At 48.0% G+C, this 24571-nt stretch overlaps 1 protein-coding gene across 2 annotated transcripts; it reads left to right on the top strand.

The window, feature by feature from the left end:
* The first annotated feature begins 548 nt into the window (after positions 1–548).
* Positions 549–8944, top strand: GJA3 (gap junction protein alpha 3). 2 transcript variants are annotated; one of them, XM_007664085.3, is made up of 3 exons: positions 549–618; positions 3571–4069; positions 7431–8944. In XM_007664085.3, exon 3 carries the CDS (start codon positions 7448–7450, stop codon positions 8825–8827), a length of 1380 nt encoding a protein of 459 aa, XP_007662275.1. In that variant the 5' UTR covers positions 549–618; positions 3571–4069; positions 7431–7447; the 3' UTR covers positions 8828–8944. The 2 variants fall into 2 exon arrangements, with proteins under 2 accessions (XP_007662275.1, XP_001518826.1); XM_001518776.4 differs by lacking the exon at positions 549–618 and adding an exon at positions 691–776.
* The last annotated feature ends 15627 nt before the right edge of the window (positions 8945–24571 follow it).

Raw genomic sequence — 24571 nt, 5'->3', positions numbered from 1 at the left:
ATAATCATGGTATTTGTCATTTTATTACAACAAATACATTTGGGGCGCCCCGGCCCGGCCTTCCAGCCGGCGGCTCCAGTGACTTGCTCAAAGTCATACAGCTGACAGGTGGCGGAGACGGGATTAGAACCCATGGCCTCTGACTCCCAAGCCCGTGTTCTTTGCACTATGCTACGCTGAATAATAACAATAATAAATAGATGTAGGATTTCAGTTAAAAACAGGGGAGATCTATGAGAAGGGTGGCCACAAGAGTGCCTTGGGGACAGAACGTAAGGGACAGAAACCCTAATGGGTGGGAAAAAAGTGCATTTTTTCCCATTCTCAAGAGATTGAAAGCCCCAGAGTTGGGGACGGGCAGTTAATATCTAGGCTAAGAGCGGCGGCCAAGGGGATGAGTTGGGTCGGGGGGCGTGGCCAGCCGGGCTGGGCCTCCGGGAGGGGGCGGGGCGGGGGTCGCGGTGGGAGGGGTCAGTCGGTGGGCGGGGTGGGGGTCGCGGTGGGAGGGGTCAGCCGGTGGGCGGTGCGGGGGTCGTGGTGCGGGCGGAGGCGGCGGGCCGGTCCTTGCGGCACCGACACTAAGTGTCCGGACCCCGAGGGAGCGGCAGGCGCCCTGCGGTTGGTCCCGCGGGCGGGCCGGGGGTCTCCGGGGGTGTCCGGGGGTGTCCGGGGGTCTCCCCGCGGGTCTCCCCGCGGGTCTCCCCGCGCCGCCCGACTGCTGCCCGCTCGAGGAGGGCGGGAGGGAGGCCTCAGCCGGCCGGGCCCAGCGCGGTGGGGTAAGCGGCCAGAGCAGCCCGGGCGCGGGGCCATGGGGACCCGCGGAAATAATAATAATAATCTAATAATGCTGGTATGTGTTAAGCGCTGACTATGTGCCGAGCACTGTTCTGAGCGCTGCGGTAGATCCAACGTAATCAGGTGGTCCCACGTGGGGCTCACTGCTTCATTGCCATTTTTCAGAGGAGGCAACTGAAGCCCAGAGAAGTTCAGCGACTTGCCCAAAGTCACCCAGCTGACACGTGGCGGAGGCGAGATTAGAACCCACGACCTCTGACTCCCAAGCCCGGGCGCTTTCTACTATGCCACGTTGCTTCTCCGAAATCTGCAGCCCAGGGCTAAGAACTCCCGTGGGGGCTTCGTTCCGGTCCCTTCCTTCTCTGTTTCTCTTCTGCAACCCCTGCGGGGTGGTTTTTGTCGGGGGTTGTTGTTGAATGGTTTTGGGGTGTGGTTTTTTTTGGTATTTCTTAAGCGCTGACTTTGCTCCAGGCGCTGTACAAAGCCCTCAGGTAGCTACAAGCTAATGAGGTCGAACGCAGTCCTTATCCCTATTTTACAGATGAGGTAACGGAGACACAGAGAAGTGATGCGACTTGCCCAGGGTCACACAGCAGACAAGGGGCGGAGCCGGGATTAGAACCCAGAAGTTTTGGCTGGAACCCAAGCGAGGAGGAAGGGCGGGGGGGACTGATTTATTGGGTTTCCTTGGCCTCCAGGGCCCCGTCTGATCATTCTCCCCCACGCCTGACCACTGGCGGGGGTGGCCGGGCCGCAGTTAAATGATGGAAGGTTTTGGACTGGACCGTGAGAGCGAGGCTGACAGCTGTCTGCTCCGGACACTGAGCCCTCGACCCCTCGGGATGCTTGGGGAGGGTTTGGGAGGAAAGGAGTCCAACCGGAGGCCTCTGCGATCGTTTGCCCTGAGAGATCGTCTCCATCGCTGCATTTGGCAAGTAGCCCTTTCCAGGGGGCCCTCTCTTGGGGGACCCGTGGCTTTCGGGCCTGTTCACCTGTTGCTTTTGGTCCTGTTCTGAAGGGCTAAACCGAGTCTGTTGTGCACGTGTTTAAGATTGAATGAAGCCTGATGAGGCTGTCCCGATTCGAATGCGCAAAACCAGAAACAAGTGTAGTCGGTTTTTCTTAATAAACAGCGCGGAGAAAGGTCCCGCGAGGGGCGTGCCCAAAGCTCAGTAGCTGTCTTGAACACCCCCCCCCCCCACCCACCCAGCGCCCTTTTGCCGAACGGGTTGAACTCTGGGCTCAGGGCGCCTAGCCCTGACGCTGCAAACAAAGCAGGAGGGCAAACACTTGTCTGCTCTGTGAGCTTCCGCAAGTCACTTCACTTCTCTGTGCCTCGGTTCTCTCATCTGTAAAATGGGGATGAAGACTGTCAGTCCTCTTGGGACAATGTGATTACCTTGTGTCTACCCCAGCTCTTAGAATAGTGCTTGGCACAAAGTAAGCGCTTAACAAATACCATAATTATTACTATTATGAGGGGAGAAGCTGAAAGTGACAGGCGGATACAGCGAGTGATCCGCCGGCCACTGGGGCACGGGCCATGCAGGCTCAGAACCGGGACCGGGCCCTGCTGAGGCGACCCTGCTGACCCTGTAGCTTTCAAGGGCTGTAGAACCAACTCCAGACACAGGAACATCGCAAGAGGCTAAAGCTGCAGTTAATTAGGAAAATAATAATAATAATGGTATTTGTTAAGCACCTACTATGTGCCAAGCACTGTTCTAAGTGCTGGGATAGATACAAGGTAATCAGGTTGTCCCCTGTGGGTCTCACAGTCTTAATCCCCATTTTACAGATGAGGTAACTGAGTCACAGAGGAGTTAAGTGTCTTGCCCAAGGTCATACAGCAGACAAGTGGCAGATCCGGGATTAGAGCCCACATCCTCTGACCCCCAAGCCCGTGCCTTTTCCACTAAGCCATGCTGAAAAGCCAATTGCATGAAGTTTAGTTTTAGGCACAACACAGTAGCCTGTGGTTACAGAAGATTCTGCATTTGGAATTCTCTCAAAATAACACAAAATTGGTTCTTTCTGTATATTTATAGGCAGCAACTCTGCTCTATAAATACGGTATGAAAAGAATAGAGAAGCTACCTTTTCAGAACTCTTCATCTCCCCTCTCACAAAATCAAACATATTGCCATTTCCATTGCCCGAGGAGGCAGATGAAGGGGGGGCAAAGAAAATTGTCCCGGGCCCCAAGAATCCCCAGAGCTGAGCTTTGCTGGTCAAAGAGAAAAGTTGACTGCAGAGCATTGCCTCCAGGGATAATGTTCTTCCTCTAATTTTTCCTCCCTCTCCAGATGATCCAGTCCCTTTTCCCCAGAGAGTACCATAGGAGATTGGGTCTCTGTCTTGGTCTCTGTTTTGTATACCCTATACATATTGTATATATAGATAGATATATGTGTATATATATGTATATATATCTATGTACACAAACGTATAGAGAGGAGAGAGGGAGGCTTATAAATAGGTGTGTGTGTTTAGTATCATTTTCAATGTATCAATTTCAATGCAAGTAATCAGTGACAAAGTGTCATCTAATTTTAATTCTGACTCCCCTCTCCAGAATGTGGAAGGCTTGTGTTGACACATCTTCCATTTATTTCCTAGCATGAATTTGTAAAAATAAGAGCTTTATCTTTAGCTGGAGGCAAGATAACGTTTCTGGAGAAAAATAACGGCTAGTTGAATAGTAGTCAAGATTTGACTTGAATCTCCTCGAGAGAATCTCTTTGATGCCGATGGAACCCATTTCTTTACCAACAGCGTCCCCGATGGAGAGGAGAAGCTGCGTTCTATCTCACAGTTGAGCCAGTAAAGATGAAATTCATTTCAAACCTGACAGCGTTCCTAGACCCTGAAGCAATGATCATTTTTGACTCGCAGTGTATATGTTGCCCTCGGGGAGGCAGTGGCGTTAGAACTTCATGAGTGCCCACAGGAATCCACATGGGACCTTTCTCTTGCCAAACTACCCTGCTTTCCTCCTCTGGAAAACCGAATCCCACTCCTCAAGATCTGTGCCTGAGTTAAAAAAAAAAAATCAAAGTTCACTTCAGTGGGCCAGTTGGTCAAACAGGAATGGTGGCTTGATCTAATGCATCAAGCCTTGGTGCCTGCTTCCCTTTGGTCCCTCTGCGAGACGGTTCATTGTGCATCAGTCACTTTGAAAGGGAGATGAGTTAATTTGCAGTCTGAAGCATTTTGATTGTCCCAGAATTGGAATCAGTCACCGTTCGCTATACCATCGCCCAGTGAGACACTGGTAAGTTCTCTTTTAAATTAAAGGGAGTGATACAACAAGGCTAAAATATCCGTTGGATTGTTAGAACTTTGAAGGTTTATTTTTAAATTAATCTGAAGGGTAGAGGCTATTGGCTAATGGGACAGTAAAAAAATGCAATGCCAGCCGGGTCTTTAGGAGACCACTTATTCTTATAAAGGGGGCTGGAACTCTCTAGGCTCACAGTTATTTTACATCACTCTTCTGGGATGCTTTTTGCTTAGTTTATATCTGAGGGGAAAAATGTTTTTGGTGTTTTTAGAATTGTCCTTCAGGATGATGGTATCTCTGATGACTGTTATCCCTATGGTGTCTTCCTTCAGAAAATACTGATCAAAGAGTATTTTCCAGACTTTGCTTAAAACTCTACCTGAAAACATCAGGTCTAAGTAATAGTTGTTATTCAGAAAAAATAAAATCTGTAGTGCAGTACTGAGAAAATTATCTCATTTATGTGGCAAAGTCCCCAAAAGCCACAGTGGCTAAACTCATTCCCATTCTGAATGGACTCTGTCATCCAGCCAAAAACTCTAAAGTTTTAGTGATGAACTGGTGCAGTTCTAAGTTTGGGCTTTCAGACTTCCCCAATTAAAAAGTGACTGTCACTAAAGCTTCTTGTTCAGTTCTGCTAAAACTTTAAAAACTATTGACGTGCCAGTGATGTTGGATCATGGGGTTGGGAATCATTAGGGTTTCCCTTTATTGCTTTTCATCTATGTCTAAGCTATATACGTTTGATGATATGAGAACTAACAAAGATATACAGATCCTCTATATATATCCTAAAGGTCGAGCCACCAGAGAGGGAAAGGAATTATTTAGGGACATACACTAGGAATATTGAGATGACATTTTAAAAGGAAAAATCTAGACTGATTATTAAGAACTATTTTCTGTGAGCAGTATTTAGAATCTATAAAGAGGAAGGATTGAGAAGAAAGGAGAAGAATGTTTTACAACTCTAACACTTCTTTCTAACTGCAGAAAAACTGAGTGGAAGGGAATAGGAGAACTGAGTTGGGGTGGGGGAGGGGGAGGGGAGGGGGCGGAGGAGTGTGCTGCCTCCCATTAGTTGGCTGAGGAATCCACATCCATCGGTTGCAAAATAATAATAATGATGGTTCTTGTTAAGTGCTTACTTTGTGGCAAAAAAATAGTAGTAAAGTAGTAGGAGTAGAAAAAGTGCTAGAAATGACTGTGGCCATAGATGCCAGCATTCCATGGTGTATCAATCAATCATATTTGAGCACTTACTCTATGCAGAGCACTGTGCTGAGAACTTAAGAAAGTACAGTACAACAAGATTAAGGACCCATTCCCTGGCCACAATGAGTTTACAGTGTAGAGGGTGTGTGGTGGAGGAGGAGGGACTGTAGAGGGTTGAAGGGTGGGGGCTGGCTTTAAAGAGCAACCAGAGGCTGGAAAGCTGCAATTTGGGGCTTTCCCAGCCCTGATTAGAAATTCTCAGGTCTTGCCAGAGATCTGGGATGAGCAAAACTGGGAGTCCAGCTGTGGGGACCACTAACCCACTTCACCCAGGGAAATCATCCTACGAGGATGATTTCCTACGAGGGCAAAAGAGAGGATGATCTTTTCTGAAATTCTGTGGGTGTCTTCACCACAGAACAATGCCAGCAGTGGGTTAGACCTGGTGAAAGGATCCTGGATACTTCTGATGGAATTATAACTGTGTTATCTGCTCGGTATCTCTGAGTGTAGTGGGTGTAGGCAAACATGGAAAATCGAAGGACTTTTGCATCATAAAGGAATGGTCTTAGTATTTTCGCCCACACATGCAAACCATAGAAAGTCCCACTTGGTCCATGTTCTCTTTATGTAGGTGTGGGTAAAAGTCTGTGTGGCTGCCAGTGAATTATCTCTTCTGAAGAGGAAAACAAATGTCAAAAGATAGCAAGCTTTTTCTTCCTTCGTGTTCTTCTCCAGGACTCTGACTTTTTCCTCACTTGAACAGATATTAGAAAACTTTGTTTGAGCACCCCAGGGCCAGTCATCCAAGACCCAGGCCCATTTTTCTCTGCCAGATTAAATGCCCTCAGTTACCGATATTTCATACACTGGGACTTTTCTTTCTCTGTCCAAAGATCTAGGTAGGTGGGGGAGATTAGGAGTCAGGAAAGAGAAGATTCTCACAACCCAGACTCAGTCTATCAGGTAAAGGGAAGTTCAGAATTAGGCATCTGGAATGTAGGTTTTCCTTAATTTTCAAAACTGGCTGATGGCTAACTCTTCTGCAGGAATGATCAAAGAGGTATAACCAGGAGGTTGGAGGGCAGTTTCAGTGTCAATCAAAATGGTCGGGACTGTGACTGTGTCAGCAAACACTCTATTCTGGATCCCCAGAGCTTCAGTTTGAAAATCGGCCTTAGTCCTGTGTTTTTTCATATAATAATAATAATAATAATGGTATTTGTTAAGCACTTACTATGTGCCAAGCACTGTCCTAAGCACTGGGGTAGATACAAGGTAATCAGGCTGTCCCACATGAGGCTCACTGTCTTAATTGGAATTTTACAGATAAGGTAACTGAAGCACAGAGACGTTTAGTGACTTGCCCAAAGTCACACTGCTAACAGGTGGCGGAGATGGGATTAGAACCCACGGCCTCTGACTCCCAAGCCTGTGCTTGTTCCACTAAGCCATGCTGCTTCTCTCATATTTAAGCCTGCCAAGGGTCCATTCTAAATCTACAAAATTACCAACACAAAACTGATAGAATCATTTTGGGAATGGTGGAGGCTGATAGTGCATTCACACTAGCATTTCAGGAGTTGATTTGAAGGTGTGTTTACACCAACGTTTCAGGATGTGGTTTAAAGGAGCGTCTACACCAGCATTTCAGGAGCTGATTTGAAAGTGTGCCTACACTAGATTTTCAGGAACATGATGGCCCTGGAACTGAACCACTGAAATTGCTTTAATCTCAGGCCTGGGCAAGCAGGGGAAGGTTCTGCCAGGCCTCATTGGATCACTGAGTTTGTCAGGACATTCCAGGAAGCATCCACGTGTAGACACAGACTAGATACCCCCCTGAAAACTGGCTGGCCCTAAGCGGGAGGGGCTCTGGCAGTCCTTTCATCCATGCTCCCTGCGACCTCCACAACATATGTTATCTACTCTGTTATTCTCTCCTGCCTCTACTAGGTTTTAGGGTCTATCTCCCCCACTAGACTCTCAGCACCTTGAGGGTGAGAATGGTGTCTACTGGCTCTATTGCCCTGCACCCAGTGCTTAGTATAGTGCTCCACACAGAGTAGGCACTCCATCAGTACTATTGCCAGATTGATTTTGCTCATTAATAACCCCAACAACATTCTCCTTCCAGGTCAGGAACCAGAAGCAATGGGTGACTGGAGCTTTTTGGGGCGCCTGCTAGAGAATGCCCAGGAGCATTCCACGGTCATCGGCAAGGTGTGGCTGACAGTGCTGTTCATCTTCAGGATCCTGGTGCTGGGGGCTGCGGCCGAGGAGGTCTGGGGGGATGAACAGTCGGACTTCACGTGCAACACGCAGCAGCCCGGTTGTGAGAATGTGTGCTACGATGAGGCCTTCCCCATCTCACACATCCGCTTCTGGGTGCTGCAGATCATCTTTGTATCCACACCGTCACTCATCTACCTGGGCCATGTGCTGCACATTGTGCGCATGGAGGAGAAGAAGAAGGAGAAGGAGGAGGAGCTGCTGAAAAAGACCGATCCGCAGGCCGGGCCTGTGGGCCAGGGAGCTCCCGGCAGCCCCCGTGAGCCACTGCTCGGGAGGGAGGTGGCCGGTGGGGGCAAGGAGAGGCCCCCAGTGCGGGATGAGTGGGGCAAGGTCCGCATTGCCGGTGCCCTGCTCCGCACCTACGTCTTCAACATCGTCTTCAAGACCCTGTTTGAAGTTGGCTTCATCGTGGGGCAGTACTTCCTGTACGGTTTTGAGTTGAAGCCCCTCTACCGGTGCAGCCGCTGGCCCTGCCCCAACACCGTGGACTGCTTCATCTCCAGGCCCACCGAGAAGACCATCTTCATCGTTTTCATGCTGGCCGTGGCCTGCGTGTCCCTACTGCTCAACATGCTGGAGATCTACCACTTGGGCTGGAAGAAGTTGAAGCAGGGCATGACCAACCGTTACAGCCCCGACTCCCCCGAGGCCCAGCGGGGACTGGCGAGGCCGGATCAGCTCACCCCCTTCCTCTTGCCCTCCCATGCGCCCCCGCCCCCCACCGTGACCATTGGGTTCCCCCCATTTTACAGCCAGTCTTCCTCCTCCCTAAGGCAAGCTACCCCCTCGGGCTACCCCGGGGCCCCGGGGCCCCCGACAGAGTTCAAAATGGCAGGGCTGCCCAAGGAGCGCAGCCGGGCCGCCTCCGCCCAGGCCTTCAGCAGCAACCAGCACATCCTGACAGCAGAGCAGAACTGGGCCAACCAGGAGGCCGAGCAGCAGACCCTCGAACGGAAGTCCCTCACTGCCCCTGGCGCCCCGTCTTCCCCAATCAGCACTCAGCAGAACCCCCCGGAGGTGGGGGGAGGAGGTGAGGGTAGCGAGGCTCCCCTGCTGCTGGTAAATGGCGGGAGCTTGGGAGGTGGCAGCGGTGGCGAGGCCGAGGCCGGGGAGGAGTGGCCTGGGACCACCCGTGTGGAGATCCACGAGTCCCCGCTGCTCCTCCTGGACCTGAGGCGGCTCAGCAAGGCCAGCAAGGCCAGCAGCTGTCGAGCCAGATCAGATGACTTGGCCATTTAGTGCTCTTCTCTTCAGACACTCATCTCTGAGGAGATTCTAAAGGAACAGTTATTCTCAAAGCAATCAATTGCTGCAGGCACGGGGTTAGAAGAGAGAAGGGAGCCCTGGGGGAGGAGAAAGGGGAGGTGGGTGAGGGACAAGGGAGGGGGAGGAGTGGGAGGAAGATGAGGAGGAGGAAGGCCACTGAGGATGTGGCTAAATTTCCACATTTTCAAGTTTGCTGGTCTTACACTCCATAGGTTGTAGAGGGGATAACATCAGTAGTAAATCGAGGGCAGGGACTGTCCTGGTAATTTGCAGCCTGGGCCTGGGTGAAGGACTGGGTTGGGCCCAGGCCAACTGTTCTCCCAGGCCAGGCTCACAGTCCCCACAAGGCTATCTAGTGGTGGAGAGGCAGGGCTGCTCTTCAAAGCCTGGGATTGGCCCTCCCTGGCACCCTGAAATTCCTGGTATCCCTGCTGTGGGTTTTTGCCTCCTGAGACCAGGGTTGGGGATTTGACAGAAAATGGTGTGTGTTGGCGGGGGGACAGAGGGCTGACCCCTGGACACCTTGTTAGACTTATCAAGGAGAAGGGTGTAGTCTGCAGCTGCTATATGACAATGAGGGGGTTGTGATCGGTTTAATTTTGAGGCATTTGGGACCCTGTGCTCTGCCAGGCCTCAGGTGGGTCGCAGTCTGTGTTGAAGTTACAAAAGCCAGGTTGGAACATTCGGCTTCACCTGGAGTTGATTCCCCGGGCAGGAGACTACTGGGTTTGATCTGGAGCAAATGTTTGCTGCACACCAAAATAGTGTCATGGTGCCTATTGTGACATCGTTACTGGACTCTGAGGTGGCACTGGGACTCAATTTTGGCCATCCATGGTAAAGGCAGTTTGGTTCCTGGTGACTGAGGGACCATCCGTTGGAGGCCTCAGTGTGAGCGGGGAGGAAGCAGGAGACAGGAGAGTGACAGCTTTGTATCTGCCAGAAAGGCTGGCCTAATGGTGGAATTGGTGACTTTTGTCATTTTGAAATTTAAGAATAAAAATAAGAATTTAAGCACCAGTAAACTCTATATTCATCCATCGATGTCCAATGTTTGATTATTTTTTTTAATTTAGGAGTATAAAAAGTTTCTACAGTTAAGTGGTCATCCTTTTTTTTTTTTCCTAAACCACCCACTTCAGAATCAGTTCATTCCAGGAGAATGTATGATATTAGAGAAGAAAAATTAAGAACATTTTAAAAACTTTTCATGGCTAAAATGTGTGAATCAAAAGCTAAAATGTTCACTTGCAGTTGCCAAAATAGTTGTAATCATTCTTCATTGACCCAGCGCTTGATTTTTAAAACATAAATAAAAATGATCTCATGTTTTGAGAGCAGAAATGGCAAATACTGTAGAATTTAAATGGATTTTCTATAAATGGGTAACTGTGGTGGGGCTGATTCAGATGCAAATAACTGCCACAGGCTGTGGAAGTGGGGGTGCCGTGGGGTGGGGATCGCAGGGTGGGGATGCCACTCAGAGTCCTGGGGGCCGGTCATGGGCTGCAGTGGGTCCCCAGTGTAAATGTTTTCTACCCTTGGCCGGAGCTGCCGCACTCTTTTTGCATTTCTACTTGTGATGATTAGAAGGTGATTCATGGTAAAAGACTGCATGCCATTTCATAGGGTCTATTCTGGGTACAGGCCCTGGATATGAGAAGAAGAGTTATTGCTTGCTTAGAATCTGTGGAAAATAATTTAACTGACCAATTTTCATCTTAATGTGTAGAATTATTCTGGTTCAGGTAATTTTCATGGCATTGACTTAGATGCAGCCACAACTGGGAAAAAAGTCAATCCAATGCTTGAGAGAGACTAAAATGTTCATTTAGCCTAAAGAAATCTGCTTTAAGGGCCTCCTGACAACCACCAAAACTCTTGGAAATGCATTGAGGGAGCTGCGTTGTACTGGGGAGAGGGGTCGGGGGTGGGGGAGGAGGGAAATGATACTGAGGGTGGGGAGGAGGGAAATGATACTGAGGGTAAGGGGGCTCATAGAGCAAAGCCAAGCAGCAGCAGCCTCAGGTGAGGTACTAACAGCTGCTTCAGAGAGTGCTGCATAACTGTTGTAAGAAAACTGACTTACCCTACTTACCCATTCTTTATTTTTGGGGGGGGGAATACTTCGGTTGTACTTTTGAAAAGCTGGATTTTGTGTATTTCTGCCTATTTTAATATGTACATAATAATAGACTCGATTCAGCATCATGCCAGTGAGTTTACAGTAGTTTAGTATTTTATTTTTGGTATCTGGACAGGGATTGGATTAAGATAAAAAAATGCACATTTCAGTGTTTGAAAGCATGTGTGAGAGATACCTGCTTTTTGTTTTTGTTTTTTTGTTTTACATAAGCAGCCCGGTTGCATTTTTGTATTGCATTAGTTGTAGGGGAGGAAAGAAAAAACCTCCTTCAAAAACCAGGACCTTTCCAAATTCGGTGAGGAAGACCAGGTCTGTGGCCCAAAACATGGGATTTGGGGTGGGATGGGGTGGTGTATATGTGTGTGTGTGTGTTTGTTTTTTGGGGAGTGGGGCTTCCCCCTCTCAGTGGGGCTGCCTGAAAGTTAAAGTGCTTCCCGCAAAGGCTTCTGGCCGGTGATATGGAATGTTATCACTGTTGGTCTCCGTATCCCCACGTCCTCCTGCATCCTCTATAATAATAATAATAATAATGTTAGTATTTGTTAAGTGCTTACTATGTGCTGAGCACTGTTCTAAGCGCTGGGGTAGATACAGGGTAATCAGGTTGTCCCACGTGAGGCTCACAGTCTTAATCCCCATTTTACAGATGAGGTAACTGAGGCACTGAGAAGTTAAGTGACTTGCCCAAAGTCACACAGCTGACAGATGGCGGAGCCAGGATTAGAACCATGACTTTTGACTCCTAAGACCATGCTCTCTTCACTGAGCCACGCTGCTTCTCTATGCACAGGGAGTGCCCCCCACCCCACCCCCGCAGCCTCCGTGAGCGGTGATTGGTCCCCACTGGAGCCTCTATAGCGGGGAGTGGTTCCCCCGCAGCCTTCATTGGAGGGGAGCAGTTTCCCGTCCACCCCCCGCAGCCTCTATGATAAAGATTCATTCATTCATTCAATCATATTTATTGAGTGCTTACTATACGCAAAGCACTGTACTAAACGCTTGGAAAGTACAATTTGGCAACAGATAGAGACAATCCTTACCCCAAAACAGGGTCACAGTCTAGAAGATGAAGATGATGATGATGACAGTATTTATTAAGCGCTTACTATGTGACAGGCACTGTTCTAAGCGCTGAGGTAGATACAAGATAGTTGGGTTGGACACAGTCCCTGTCCCACATAGGGCTTACAGTTAGTTTGGCTTGGTGGAAAGAGCACAGGCTTGGGAGTCAGAGGTCGTGGGTTCTAATCTCAGCAAGTGAATCCCAAAACAAAGTGGCTGAAAACAACAATAATATTTGTGGTATTTTGTTAAGCGCTTACTATGTACCAGACACTTTAGTAAGTGCTGGGGTGGATACAAGTAAGTCAGGTTCGACGCAGTCTCTGTCCCATGTGGGGCTCACAGTCTCAATCCCCATTTTACAGACGAGGTAACCGAGGCACAGATGAGTGAAGTGACTTGCCCAAGGTCACACAGCAGACAAGTGGTGGAGCTAGAAATAGAACCCATAACCTTCTGTCTCCCAGGCCCTTGCCCTATCCACTATGCTATGTTGCAGGGCTCCCGGGAGGCTAGAGGAGAGACCCACCGTTTGTGGTTCTCTGTACCAACAGTTGCTGAGAGGCATTAACCAATAATAAACATTCCCATATTCAGTAATCAAAATAAGTCACAGGGACTGCTCAGACAGACTATTCAGAATTGAGTTCTGAATGCATTCTGAAGCGTTGAATGTAAAATCAACGCTTGAAGGAAAATCCTGAACTAAAAAAAACCACGTTTTTTGAAAAGAGAAATGAATTATCCTATCCCAGACTCCAAAGTATTCTAAAGGTTGGGATTGCTTAGATAGTTACTGAAAAGAAAGTATACCAAATCTTCCCCTAGTCAAGATCTCTCCTCCTCAGGGGAAGACCAGGTTGGCTGGCCCAGTCCACTCTTGGGCCCAAATGTGGGTTTGGCTCTTTACCCTGCGGAAACTGGAAGCTGAAGCCAGGCAACCTGGGCTGGGGGAGAGCTGATCATCCAGCCCAGCCCCGCCATCCACCACCCGGGACCAGTCCCCCTCCCTCTAGCTGCACATTTGGAAAGTGCCTTGTGTTCAATTCTGTAAGAAGCAACTGATGTGTTCATTTACCTCAAATGTTTACAAAACTAAATAAACATTTTGTACCATAATTTTGCCTCACTGAGATTAGTGGCACTGAAAGTGGCATCAAAAGCGTTATATTACTGAAATTGGAAGTTAACTTCTTTCACACTCACTCATGAGTCCTATGTAAGGGTGATTCACAGCATGCTTACAAAGAGAAACAGCCCCAGGTCACTGTGGAGGGAGGGCCAAGAAGACACCTTCCCTCAACAGCTTGTCTCTGGTTCCAGGCGACTGCCCTCCTCCCTGGCCACCTTGACCACCCTCCTCCCCGGCAACCTTCCATCAGTCACACATGATCGAAAGGTAGCAACCCTCCTATGGGGACTCCTTTGGGAGTTCAGGCATGGGCTACAGTCAACCCCCTCTCCACCCTCACCTTTGACCGAGCCCCCCACCTTAATAAGCCCTTCACTGGCCGAGCCTCCTCCTCACTTTTGGTGCAGTATCCAGGGCTAAATAGAGTGAGAGTGGCAGGAGAAGACTTGAAGAAATCAGGTCTACTTCTTCCCTCACCAGGAAGACACACACCTGCGCCCCCTCAACTCCCCACCCCTCCCTCCAACCCAGACACACACACATACACACCAGGTCCCCTGTCACCTCCAGATGGATCCAGATTATTTCTAGACGGGAGTGGTCCTAGGGAGCTGTGGTGGTGGGTATCCTTGGCTTTGAGATCTCCAGGTCGCTACATTGACTCCAGTGATGGAAATGATCCAATTCAGGGGATCCCAGGGGATTCTTAGCTCTCCCAAAAGGGACCTGGACTCCTTCCTCCTCAAATTCAGAAAATTATACTCTCCCCAGAACATAGGTCCTCCTTAAGCCACTTCCTCCCTAGAGAGGAAGGAGGCCTTCCCTAATTAACCTCCACCCTTGGGTCAATTCATCCAATCAACCACCTTAACACCTGAATATTGGTTTATTTAGCCATTTTTTCTTTTGTTTTGTATCTGTTACACCTATGTTTTTACTCTTGTTCTTGTATTTATACACTGTAAACTGTATTTATAGGGTCATCCTGCTATCTCAGTAGATTATCAGCTCCTGGAGTTCAGGATTCATATCTTTCACTTTACTGTATGTGCCTAGTTCAGCGCCCTCTATAAAGTAGGTGACCGATAAAGTGCAGAAGGGAACATTAACTCTTCCTTTTCTGCATCTCATATGCCTAGCAGAGCATGAGAGAAAAAAAAATTCCAGCTGCCTTCACAGGAAAGAAACCAGACCTGCTCTTCTGATTTATCTAGCACTGGCGATGTTAGGCACCATTGGGAGACCTTCATTTTCTAACTGGGGGTTCTTTGGGGCAGCAGAACCTTCCCAGAACCCTCCTCTGGGTCAGTGGAGTTGACTCTATGGTAGAAGATCCCAATCTCCTGAATCCAGGGGCTCGTTCAGAGGTCACATTGACTGATCACCCACCACACTGACCTGAACATTCTTTCATTCCATCTCCCGGAACCCACAGTCCCAAGGACTCCAAGAGAACAACAGCAGGAGGAAAAAGAGGGACTGAGCCCAATTGGTTAGTGTTTGGACATAGTGAGGGCTTCGTGGATGCCATCATTATTATGGCACGGGTAAATGGGGAGGGGAGGAACAGGCCCATTCAGAATGGATTAAAACTTGAGTCTAGCTGTGAAAGAGTCCCCTTCATAATTTGTGGAGTATCAAGCTTCTTCAACATGCTCTTTTCAAATCAGAATGCAAGTTCCAGAATAAAATTATATTCATAGAATTTAGTCCATGACTGATGGGATTTTAAATTCTCTTTTAAGAGAAAATGGTGCATGGATCTTTTTTGCAAATACTTGATTTTCAAAGTAGAAGGCCTGCTCCTAGCATAGCAGAGGCTCTAATTACTGACCACATGCCTGGAATCTGATGGCCACTTCCGAGCTATGAGAGCCTTGTTTCAAGTTCAGTTATTTCCTTTGCAATCAATTATGGCTTGATACAGCCTCATGTGGTTGGTAAGCAAACAAACATTTTATCTGAAGCATTTCTAGATCATTATTTTGGGGAAAGAAATCGGGTATAAAGAAGCACTTGGGTCCTCAGTAGCCATTTAAGAGTTGATCTTCTAATCTGTAAGCTCTTTAGGGTAGAGAGTGAGTCCACTAATTCTGCTGTACTGCATTCTCCCAAGTGCTTAGTACAGTGTTTTGCATACAATAAGTGCTCAATAAATACCATTGATTGATTGTTTTTCAAAAGTAGACAGATACTACAGATCATAAACAAGCCACAGTGGGATTTTCATAACAATTCAGAAGCAAAACAAGGTGGCACAGTCTTCCACCCATCCAGAATTCAGGATAGGGGCAATATTGGCACCCTGGTCCTGGCACTGGCTTGTTGTGGCTCTCAGACCACCACAAGCCCAGTGCTGCCTCTAAGGACTAGCTGCTTCCTACTGCCCTCTCCCAGGACTGCTTCCGGATGGTCAGTGAAGGGGAAGGACATCGGAATCCCAGGACTGAGAACAGACACTTCTGCAAACTTTAGTTATTACTCATTATTTTCATTATTATTATTAGTAGTAGTAGTAGTATATTAAGCACTTACTGTATGTCAAACACTGTTCTAAGCACTGGGGTAGATAGAAACTAATCTGGTTGGACACAGTGAACACGTGGAAGAGAATTACAGATATTGGTTCTGGGGTTTGTCAAAACAAATCCTTCATTGAGTCAAATAATGACACTTACAGAACACTCCTGAGTGCTAAAGGGAATACAACAGTAAAAACACATTTCCTGCCTTCAAGGAGCTTATGATCTAATGAAAGAGACAGAAATCATTTTCAGACAGTGAAACAGAAGGCTGCATAGGGTACTCCCTCTGTGCAGAGCATTGTATTGGGCACTTCACCTGGGCAGTGGGCTGTTTTGGGTGCCTACTGGATAGGAGGGATTGAGGGTCAGTGGGGTGAGGAGGAAAGTCATTATGAGGAGCCATCCCCCTGCTATGGTGCTGTGTTCCCTCGGAACAGGCCCCTCCCTGGATGGCAGCCTGGGGCCTCCCTCCGTCTTGTCAAGGTGGGGGGTCTGGGGAGTGGGGACCCCCAGGACAGCCGGTTTGGGCCTCCCCACAACTTCAGACCATCCCAGGAAATCCCAAGATGGAGCCATGGAGAGAATTTCCAGCTTAGTGTTTGCCACTTTGCTTCCTGCAGAGGGGAATGATTTCAATTGTGCGGCTGTGTGTCTTTTGGTTGTGAGTGTGGTGTCACACCCAAGTTCCCCTGCTACAGAAATGATAACATCAGCACCATCTGGGTATAGAGCTGGGGATGAGGACTTGGATGGAATAAGGAATAGTTGGGCCAGGTCAGTTGTTCTACTGGGGAAGAAAATAAGATATCCTTCAAAATGTTGGCTCCACTGGGCCTTACAGTGTTTCATTTTCTCGGCGTCCCACGCAGGGCAAAGCTTTGGTAGAACACCGGACAACTGATAAGACTAGAAAGATTTTGAAAGTGATTCATTTGGCTTTGTCAGTCGAGACTGGAAATAATTCTTTCATATTCAATTGCTGAAAAGGCCTCTGACCTGTCTCTAGAGTGTTTAAAGCTTTTCAAAGTCCTGGCATTGGAAACATTTTGTAAGTGAGGCACAGATAGTGCCAGTTGCTTCTGGCTTGAAGACAGAAGCCCTGTTCAGAGTTCATCCTGCAGTGGGAGATGCCAAACTCTCCTCCAACGACCACTGGAGACTGCTCTTTAAAAATTTCTCATTGGACATAACCCCATGGAACTGGCTTGCAGGTGGGAGGGGGTCCAGGGCCAACCGAGTGGGATTGGCTCCAGCTAATCACGTAGGAGTCTTGAGTGAACAGGGTCTACAAGTAATTATGATGGTATTTTCAGAGCGTTCTCCACAATGCAGCACACTAAGCAGCGTGACCTAATGTATAGAAGATGGGCCTGGGAGTCAGAAGGACCTGGGTTCTAATCCCAGGTCTGTCATGTGTCTGCTGTGTGGACTTTGGGCTAGTTACTTTACTTTTCTGTGCTGCAGTTCCCTCATCTGTAAAATGGGGATTAAGACCGTGAGCCCCACGTGGGACAGGGACAGGGTGTCTACCTTGTATCTACCCCAGCGCTTAGTACAGTACCTGGCACGTACTAAGTGCTTAACTAATACCACAATTATTATTATCATTATTATTATTGTTATTATTAAGTATATGGTTACACTCAGTGGATACCCTAGGCACTCTGAAAAACAGAGTGGGAGAGGTTAATAACGTGCTCTGTACATAGTAAGTGCTCGATAAATACCATCAATCGACTGGTTAATAGACAGCCATTAAGAGATCTTTGGAGGAAGATGTTGCCTGGGAAAGGGAGGGATGGTTGCTGAGAAGAAAGATGACAGCTGGAAAGGCGCTTTGGGGAGTCAGTGGGAAAGAGGTTGCTGGGGCTCATTTTATAAACTAAACCAAAATGTACTATAGGTAGTTAGTCCATCCATGAATCCATGGTATTTATTGAACTACTATTGTGTGAGGACACTGAACTGGGTGCTTACTTTGTGCAAGGTGCTTTGAACCAGGAGCAGGGTGGAGTGGGACACAGGGTTTTCAATTTTGAAGAGATTTACTTCATGTCCTGCGCTGGGTACAAATTCCTCGGAAGGGTTTCCCATGCTGGCAGACCCTGGGGTTTGCCAACTTTGTCCTTATGTGCTTTGGACTCACTCTCCCTTCTGCCCACAAGCTTTCCTTCTGCTCTGAAGCAACAGCAGAGGGCATCCATACCTCAGCACCTCCAGCTTAAAAATACCCTCACCCACCTCTTTGGGAGAAGAGGGAACCTGAGGTCAGTGGAGAAGGAATGCAGCGGATCCTGCCAAGAGTGGTGGCAATCAGCTTTCCCTGCGTACTGGAGCCACTGCTGAGCTAAGTGCTCACCGGAGGCCAGAGCTGGGGGAGAGGCCAGACATAAAGGAGAGGCTAGACCTAGGGGAGAGGCCAGACCTAGAGGACAAGCCAGACTTACGAGACCAGAAGGAATCAGGAGAAGAAAAAAAACCTCTCTTTAAAAAGAACTTCTGTTTTTGAGATGCCTCTCTCTTTCTATATTCCCAGCATTTCTGATGGCGGCTCCAGAAGCCAGAGGGTGGACTTGTCTTCCCCATGAAAGTACAATTCTGTGCATACAGTAGGTGTCTGTCCACCCATCCCTCTGTCCAGGATGCAGCCAGCTGTCTGTCTGGGTTGGTGTGCCAGTGCTCGGACTGAGTGCCCATGGTAGGGGCCTGGACCTTCCTGGGGGGATTCATGGTTTGGACTAAAACCAACTGGCCCCTTACTCCCAGATGTGAGCATCCATATTTAATTATCCCATGCCCATTTGGTCCTTCTCTGCCCCACAGTCACAGACGGGAACAACTCCAAGCCCAGAATTTCTGTGGAGCAAATTTTTCTCCTGCTACTTTCCCATTCAAGGACCCACACCTCACCCATGAATCCCGGGTGGCCCTGTGGCCCAGGCCTTCTCCTGGTTGCCTCCCACCAGGCTGCCTGTCTCCTGGGGTGAACTTCCCACAGTCTACTGCAAACATAAATATACATGCAAAATGGTAAAAGCTATGAACACGCTATCTCCCGCCTACTCAAAATGGGAGCCCAAAGTGGCCCAGGGAATCTGTCCTCAGTGGAACGAGCACGGGCTTGGGAATCAGAGGTCATGGGTTTGAATCCCGGCTCTGCCACTTGTCAGCTGTGTGACTGTGGGCAAGTCACTTAACTTCTCTGTGCCTCAGTTACCTCATCTGTAAAATGGGGATGAAGACTGTGAGCCTTACACGGGATAACCTGTTTACCCTATATCTACCCCAGTGCTTAGAACAGTGCTCTACACATAGTAAGTGCTTAACACATACCAACATTATTATTATTATTATTATTATTAATTATCGAGAATCTACCCCATTGCCCACTACGGTGCTTGACACAGTGCAAGCACTTAAATACCACAATTATCTTTATTATTGGGAAAAAAAGAAAACTTGTTTTCTGAGATGAAACTTTGACTGAAAACACTTGTAATTATTTTTGCTTTATTTTCCCCTTGTTTTCTAAAATGCCCAAGCTCGGCTTACTGGAACAAAAGCTTAAAAATGCAGCAGTCATCTCTTCTATTCCTCGAAGAGCTGGGCACTCTGCTGCTTTGTAATCAGTGGTGACACTGGTTGATATCATGGGATTAAGAGGATTCATCCCACCTCTGAGCCCATAATCCAGTCTATAGACTCATTTTCACGGCACCCACCGACCCGTCCGGCTGGGCCCTGCTGACTGCAGCATTCCCATTGTGCCGGGCCTATGGGTGGCAGACCGGACACAAACAGAGCTGTAGGCCCAGGGCGGCTTTCTGAAGCCAGGCTGGAGGCCCGGCCCCCTCCTCCTCCTGGTCAATAGGAAATGCTGGAATCTGGCCAAAGCCTCTGATGGAAATCTCCAACTTCCAAAGAGCGTCCCTGATGTTTATAAAATGCAACCAAAATGTCCATCCTGTAAGAGAAAAGCCTTTTCATTCCAGAACTGGAGCACAATAAAGGGGCCTCAGAGAAAGCTGCAGGGCGGGGCCATGCCGTCTTCCCGATTCCAGTTTGCAGAGCTTTGTAGTGTAGTTATTCTTGGGCTAAATACTACATCGTTTGGGCTATCCCCTGAGGACTTCAAAAGGTGAAGAGGGTCCAGGCGATAGTCACTGAGCCCTTTCTGGTCAGAGAAATGCTGGCTGTAAAGTCTTGGGGAGGCCCCTGCTTTGCTCCCAGGCCAGTGATTTGGTCCTGGGGTAGGTCCTCTTGATCTGAAAGAATTGGCAAGTCAACATACAGCATGCAGGTGTTTCCAAGAAAATGGGTTTGTAATATCCAAACCCGCTTTACGTCACCAAGACACTGGCAGAAAGAGTAAAAACCAGAATCTCCGGCCAGTCAGCACCCCCCGGCCGGAAATGAGACATTCCCGAACACAAGCTTCCAAAAGTCCAACTCAGAAATACTGTCATCTGGAAAACCATGTGATCACATATTGCACAGGAAAAACAGTGGGAAAACAGCCAAGCCCCAAGAAGGAAGGAACCAGTCAGGAATAATATTGTTCCAGCTCAGTTGTCATTCGGCTCTTCCTGAGGGGGACCATGAGGTAAGATGCAGGCTGAATGTGAATGGCCTGACCTGTGGATTCTTAACTCAGGAAATCAATCATTCATTCGATCAATCAATCAATACTATTTATTGAACACATTCTGTGCAGAGCACCATACTAAGGGCTTGGGAGAATTCAAAAGAGTTAGGAAGCATGATCCCTACCCTCAAGGAGGTTGCAATCTAGGTGGGGAGAGAGAAAATGAAATAAATTACATCTAGAGGAAAGCAGTAGAGTTCAAGATATAGACATAAGTGATCTGTAGTTTATTTTAATAACTGCCTACCCACTTAGATCATAGGCTCCTTTAGTGTGCAGATTGTGTCTACCATGTCTATTTTATTGTACTCTCCCAAGTTCTTAGTACAGTGCTCTGCACACAGGAAGTGCTCAGTAAATACCATTGATGGGCTGACTGATTGGAGATAATGAGTACCCAAGTGCTTAGGTGATGCAGAGGTACTGAAGTGGCAGGAGGGGACAAATTGGGAAGGGAGATGAGAGATGAATCAGGGGAGGCCTCCTAGAGGAGATGTCATTTCAGAAGTGCTTCAAAGATGGGGAGAACAGTGGAAAGGGAGAAGGAGTTCCATCCTGGATGCAGGATGTGAGGAAGAGGTCAGCCAACTGAGCAAGAGGTCAGGGGCAGAAGGGACAAGAGAGTTGAGGGAAGGGGGCCCAGGGCAATAAGGCAGCAGTGATGGTGCCTGCCTAGGGGTAATGGGGCATTGCTCCTGCCCACATGTGGCCAGGCTGAGGAAAGGCTGTGCGCCTTGACAAGTCTCACCCCCAGCCTCTACTGTCATTAGAATTGCCCGCAGCCCCCTTCTCCCATTTTACTTTGCCTCTCTGAGGCACTGAGGCTTGGGACTCAAAAGTCATGGGTTCTAATCCCAGCTCCATGGCTTGTCAGCTCTTGTGACCTTGGGCCAGTCACTTAAGTTTTCTGTGCCTCAGTTACCTCATCTGTAAAATGGGAATGAAGACTGTGAGCCCTATGTGGGACAACCTGATTACCTTGTATCTACCCCAACACTTAGAACAGTGCTTCGCACAAAGTAAGCACTTAACAAATACCAACATTATTATTGAGGAGATGATGGTGGTGAGCAGAAGCCAAGGCAGGGGATAGTGGTGGGGGGAGGGAAGAGATTCATTCATTCATTCAATCGTATTTATTGAGCGCTTACTATGTGCAGCGCACTGTACTAAGTGCTTGGAATGTACAATTCAGCAACAGATAGAGACAATCCATGCCCAATAATGGGCTCACAGTCTAAACTTAGTATCTAGGAGGAGGGAGGTTATATTTTAAACTGGATGTGTCCAAATTAAAATAATTCTAAACAGCCAAATTAATCTGAAAAATGAAAATCAAAACAATAATGGCGATGTAAAAGGACATGATACTGTCCAATGACCTTACAACTCTGCTTTTATATTTTTCTTATATATTTTTGTGATGGTCCACTGTAGAAAATTCTTTACAGGATATTTAAAATTTCACTGAAGGTAAATACTGTTGTCCTCTATCTGTCTGGGTCCAAACTGTCCTTTACTATACACTTGTACTTGCTACCCCATGGGCAATTAATTCCATTATTTTCCAATATTTAACTCCTTTGAAACCTGCTTTGCTAATGCCCATGATTTTTCAGTTAACAAAAATGTGGTTACATCAACTTTCCATTGTTTATTGTGTCAACTGTGTGGCTGCAGATCTTTGTCATTGTATTGGCGGAAGGGGTCATATGATTGTCTCAAACACTGATACAATGGGATAAAGAGTGTTCTTGTCAGCTCCATGGCTCTAGGAGAGGAGGGAACAATCCTTGGAGACTTGGAACAATCACCTCTCAATGCAGAAGGACTTCCCGCTACACAAAGGCCTTTGATATGTAATTTGCTTCAACTGTGTAACTATGAAATAGGAACAACCAGGAGCTGCTTCATCCCCAGTATTTAGGCAAATGGCCATAGCATCCGGATATTTAGCTTGTAGATGTGTATTTTTTTTAAATAGTATTTGTTAAACAGTTACTGTATGTCTGGTACCATACTAAGCGTAGAAGTAAATTCAAGATAATTAGGTTGGATACAGTCCGTGTCCCACATGGGACCCAGGTCTTAATCCCCATTTTGCAGATGAAGCAAATGAGGCACAGAGAAATGAAGTGACTTGCTCTAGGTTACCCAGCAGGTAAATGGGTGGAACTAGGATTAAAAGGCAGGTCCTCGGACTCCCAGCCCGGTGCTCTATGCATTAGGCCACACTGCTTCTTGTGTTTGCATGTCTCAAGGGCTGTCTGTCCCCTTAGAAGATGAGTCCCTGACATATGTTCACCGTGGATGAGAGGGAGGTTGAAAAGATTGAAGCCTGGCTGGGGGCTCCTGATCCTGTCCCCTGGTTGCAGCCTGAGTAACCTTGCTGACAATACCTCCCAGGGCGCATTTGACACTGTCCACTCGCCACCGCCACCGCCACTGCCTAAGTAGGAGCAGTTATTTTTAGGGTGTCAGCATCAACAGCAGCTTGCATGGAGTGTTCTCTCGGAAGCTTAGGAACATATGGAGAAGTAAGCAGTGTGATCTGTGCTTTCAAGGGGCTTATTCTTTAATGTGTGAAAGAGACAAAATGGGAAGCCATTCAAGCTGTTGTGAATAATCAACAAGTGAATAAGTGACTAAAAGTCAAATAAGTAAGCAGCTAAAGACACGAGTGCCGAGGAGGCTGATGGGATAGCGTGACCGGAGAGGTGTGGGTATTAATCATGGAAGGCCTCCCAGAGGAGGTGGCTTGTTAGTGGGGCTTGGGATAAGGAGAAGGGTATGGTTTGGTGAAGCTGAGGAAGGGAAGCTATTCCAGACTAGACTAAAGGTCCAAGTCTTGGGATTGGAGAGTCAGGCCCCAGCTTGCAACTTTACTTCTGGGCCACTGCGATCTGCCCGGCTGGAGAGGGGGCCCCTAGGCGACCTGGACTCTCAGCAGACTCTTCTTCTCCAGTCGGGCAGAGTGTAAGCATGGGGGAGTTGGGAGGAAAGAACGATTGAGCAGCATGACCTAGTGGATACAGCAAGGACCTCGGAGTCAGAAGCACCTGGGTTCTAATCCTGGCTCCTCCACTAGTCTGACATAATGAAGGCATTTGTTAAGGGCTTACTATGTTGCAGGAACAGTATTAAGCACTGGGGTGGAAATAAGCAAAACGAGTTGGACGTAGTCCTGCCCCACATGGGACTCACAGTTTCAATCCCCATTTTGCAGAGAATTTAGGCCCAGAGAAGTGAAGTGACTTGCCCAAGGTCACGCAGCAGTCAAGTGGTGGAGTGGAATTAGAACTCGGGACTTTCTGTCTCTCAGGCCCGTGCCCTATCCACTATGCCATGCTGCTGTGTGACCTTGAGCAAGTTACTTCACTTCTCTGGGCCTCAGTTCCCTCATCTGTAAAATGGGGATTAAGACTGTGAACCCCATGCGAGACAAGGACTATGTCTAACCTGATTTGCCTGTACCTATGCCAGCATTTAAAATGTACAGTACCTAGCACATAGTAAGCACTTAACAAATACCATTTTTAAAAATTGGATAACTAAAGGTATGAGGAGAGGGGCTGAGTGTGCTAAGCAAACCCCTCGGCTATCCGCAGTGGAAAACATCATCATCCAAATGGTAACTGGCAACTGGGAAGCTGTCCCATACAAGAATGTGTCCAAATGGTCAGAGCGGGAGAGCCTGACCCAGAAGCCAATCCTGTACTGTTTGCTTATCCACTCCCAGACTGGATAACTGACATTTCACAGAAATCTTCCTCAGACCCAGGACAAGGGAAGCAGACCCAACTGAGCTACTGAGGGGAAATGATTCTCTGCCGAGGGCTCAGCCGGTCCCCCGTCCTCATCCTGAAGTTTGGCTACGACAGTAAGAGAAACCCTTGGTCTCAGCGCTGTATTCTGATGCCCTCTGCTGACATTCGCTCAGAACTTCAGCCAACTTCCGGAGTACGCATCCCGAGTCCATGTTTGGAATAATAATGTTGGTATTTGTTAAGCGCTTACTATGTGCCGAGCACTGTTCTAAGCGCTGGGGTAGACATAGGGGAATCAGGTTGTCCCACGTGGGGCTCACAGTCTTAATCCCCATTTTACAGATGAGGGAACTGAGGCACAGAGAAGTTAAGTGACTTGCCCACAGTCACACAGCCAACAAGTGGCAGAGCCGGGATTCGAACTCGTGAGCCCGGCCTCC

The sequence above is a fragment of the Ornithorhynchus anatinus genome, chromosome 20 (assembly GCF_004115215.2).
Source record: "Ornithorhynchus anatinus isolate Pmale09 chromosome 20, mOrnAna1.pri.v4, whole genome shotgun sequence".
Taxonomy (NCBI): Eukaryota; Metazoa; Chordata; class Mammalia; order Monotremata; family Ornithorhynchidae; genus Ornithorhynchus; species Ornithorhynchus anatinus.
Note: the sequence above shows the minus strand (reverse complement) of the source record. Positions and strands in the feature narration are given on the sequence as shown.